Source organism: Brachionichthys hirsutus, chromosome 14 (genome assembly GCF_040956055.1).
Source record: "Brachionichthys hirsutus isolate HB-005 chromosome 14, CSIRO-AGI_Bhir_v1, whole genome shotgun sequence".
NCBI classification, from domain to species: Eukaryota; Metazoa; Chordata; class Actinopteri; order Lophiiformes; family Brachionichthyidae; genus Brachionichthys; species Brachionichthys hirsutus.
This window is the reverse complement of record NC_090910.1, coordinates 8159426-8161968: the sequence shown is the minus strand read 5'-3', so window position 1 is coordinate 8161968 and position 2543 is coordinate 8159426. Positions and strand designations below refer to the sequence as shown.

At 49.9% G+C, this 2543-nt stretch overlaps 1 protein-coding gene across 1 annotated transcript; it reads left to right on the top strand.

Moving 5' to 3' along the window:
* Positions 1 to 1118: 1118 nt before the first annotated feature.
* Positions 1119 to 2543, top strand: rrs1 (ribosome biogenesis regulator 1 homolog). The gene has a single exon (XM_068748047.1). The coding sequence runs from the start codon at positions 1119 to 1121 to the stop codon at positions 2184 to 2186; it is 1068 nt and encodes a 355-aa protein (XP_068604148.1). The 3' UTR covers positions 2187 to 2543.

Genomic DNA, 2543 nt, shown 5'->3' with positions numbered 1-2543 from the left:
AGACACAGCTCATAGAGAACTTCATCCAGCCTGTGATGTGTATTCTACCATAAAACACCATGGAAAAGTGAATCCTGTTGGGTGGAATCCACCCTGGATCAAAACCTTTAGCCCTTGGGGAGACATTGGACGACACGGACAGCTAGACCGGCGGCTAAAAGAGTAGCCTGTGGGTGGTTCTCCATGATATACATTCACGTCACTGAGGGCCTCATAGCATTCTGTAAACCAGGACGGGGACTTTGGGCCACTCATTACGCATTTTCTCCTCACATCTCTAAACACAGCATCACTTGTGACCTTATCTATGCGCCTGTCAGAGCATTAGCATTCACATAGGAAGCGTGGTGGTGAATGTAATTACTGAAGCCCAAAATAATAACAACATCGTCTTTGCGGAACCTGCAGTCAGTCAATTGTAATAGCCCCCCCCCCCCCCCCCCCCCCGCCCCCGCCCCCGCCTTAACCACCCCAACGCCACCTTATCGCCAGGAATAAAAATAGTGTTATTAGAGCCCTGGGTCCATCACATACAGAATAAATTACAGCTGAGGAAGGATATTAATACTTATTTTAATTCAATTTCTCATGACGACACTTGCAGTCGCCCCTATTAAAAAGTTTATCTCAACTTTACAACTTTAAAATGGCATGTAAACATTATTAAAGTCACTGTAGAAACCATCAGGTGGAAAATGCTTGAAGTGGATCAAGCCTATAAACCATGGCCACTCCACTTCTGAAACTTGAATCATATCCATAGTAAATCACTGGTATCTGCAGAACTCCTATTGACTTGTGCAGTTATTGGAGTTATTTTTATTTTTCACAGCTACACCGAGATAAATATGACATTTATTTTGTTATCTTTACTACTGTTGTTGTTTTATAGTTCTTTATTATTACTATTAACCACAAATGAAAGACAGAGGCTAAATTCTAAAAACGTTTAAATGAATAAATTACAAATCAAAAGAAAATATAAAATGTAACAACATCGCCATCTTGTGTCTAAAAGGTGAATCTGCGCCAAATTAATTTAACCCGGAAGTAGTATATTGCTGTTTTTTCTTGTTTTTTCTCTCGCACGTGGGAAGTTGATGACGACACTGACCAACATGGCCGCGTGCAATGTGGAAGAGCTGCTAGCTAACGCGGAGCGAGAAGAAGCGGAGAAACTGAAAAGCATCTCCGTCCAGAAGGAGCTGGAACTGGAGTTCGACATCGGAAACCTGCTAGCTTGCGACAAGAACCGCATCGAGTCCCGCGACTTCCGGGGTCAGAAGAAAGACGCCTTCCTGCGGTCGTTAGCGCGCGACAACACGCAGCTGCTCATCAACGAGATCTGGAAACAGAAGTCGGAGCGAGTCGACGAGGCGATAGTCATCAAGCTGCCGGACTCGGTGACGCCGCTGCCCCGAGAAAAGCCGCCGCCGAAGCCCCGACCGCCGACAAAATGGGAAGAGTTCGCCAAGCTGAAGGGGATCCAGAACAAGAAGAAGACCAACCTGGTCTGGGACGAAAGCGCGAAGGAGTGGCGGCGGCGCTGGGGCTTCAAGAGGGCCAACGACCCCACCAAGGACTGGCTGATCGAGGTTCCGGAGAACGCCGACCCGAATGAGGACCAGTTCGCCAAGCGCGTCACGGCCAAGAAGGAGCGCGTCGCCAAAAACGAGTTCAACCGGCTGAAGAACATCGCCAGAGCGCAGAAGGTCAAAGTGCCCGGGGTGGGGCTGACCCCGACGGCCCGGCAGTCCAAGGGCGACCTGGGCAGAGCCGCGACGGTGGCCAGAACCGCCACGGCGTCCATGGGGCGGTTCCAGGACCGCCTGCCCAAAGAGAAGCCGCCGAAGAACGCGGGCAAGAAGAGGAAGTTCGGGCCCCTCATCGGGGACTTCCCCACCGAGAGGCAGAAGCAGCTGGAGCTGCTGAAGGTCATGGGCGGCAAGAAGCCCAAGCTGGACATCACCAAGGCGGTCAACAAGCAGATGAGAGCGGAGGACAGGGAGGAGGCGGCGGCCAGACACAGGAAGGGGGCCGGGGGCAAAGGGCGCAAGGGCAAGGGCAAAGGGAAGGGGGGCAAAGGAAGAGGAGGTAAACCTGGAGGGGGGAAACCCGGAGGGGGTAAACCTGGAGGGGGGAAACCCGGGGGAGGGAAGAGGGGGGGCAAACCTGGGAGGCACTGAGGACATCAAACGGCCTGTTTCAGATTCTCTGGGATTACTGATCAGGATTATATTATTATTATAAATGATAATAATGTTTCGCTGCTGCTTCCGGTTAAATGTAAAATCTGTCAAATGTCTTCAGCACAGATTTTTCCTTTGATTACATGAAAGGAAAACGTGCAGCCGAACGGTAAAACGGCAAAACGCTGAGCGTGTATTCGTTCACGTCGATATTGATTCCGTATCGGTTTGTGCCGTGCTTGTGGAGGAACCAGTTTCACGCTGTGTGGTTTGTACAGATTCAGTTAATCAGAATCCTCCTTATTGGTGAGTTTGAAATGTCTTTCCCATAATTAAATAAAAAGTCTACTTCTT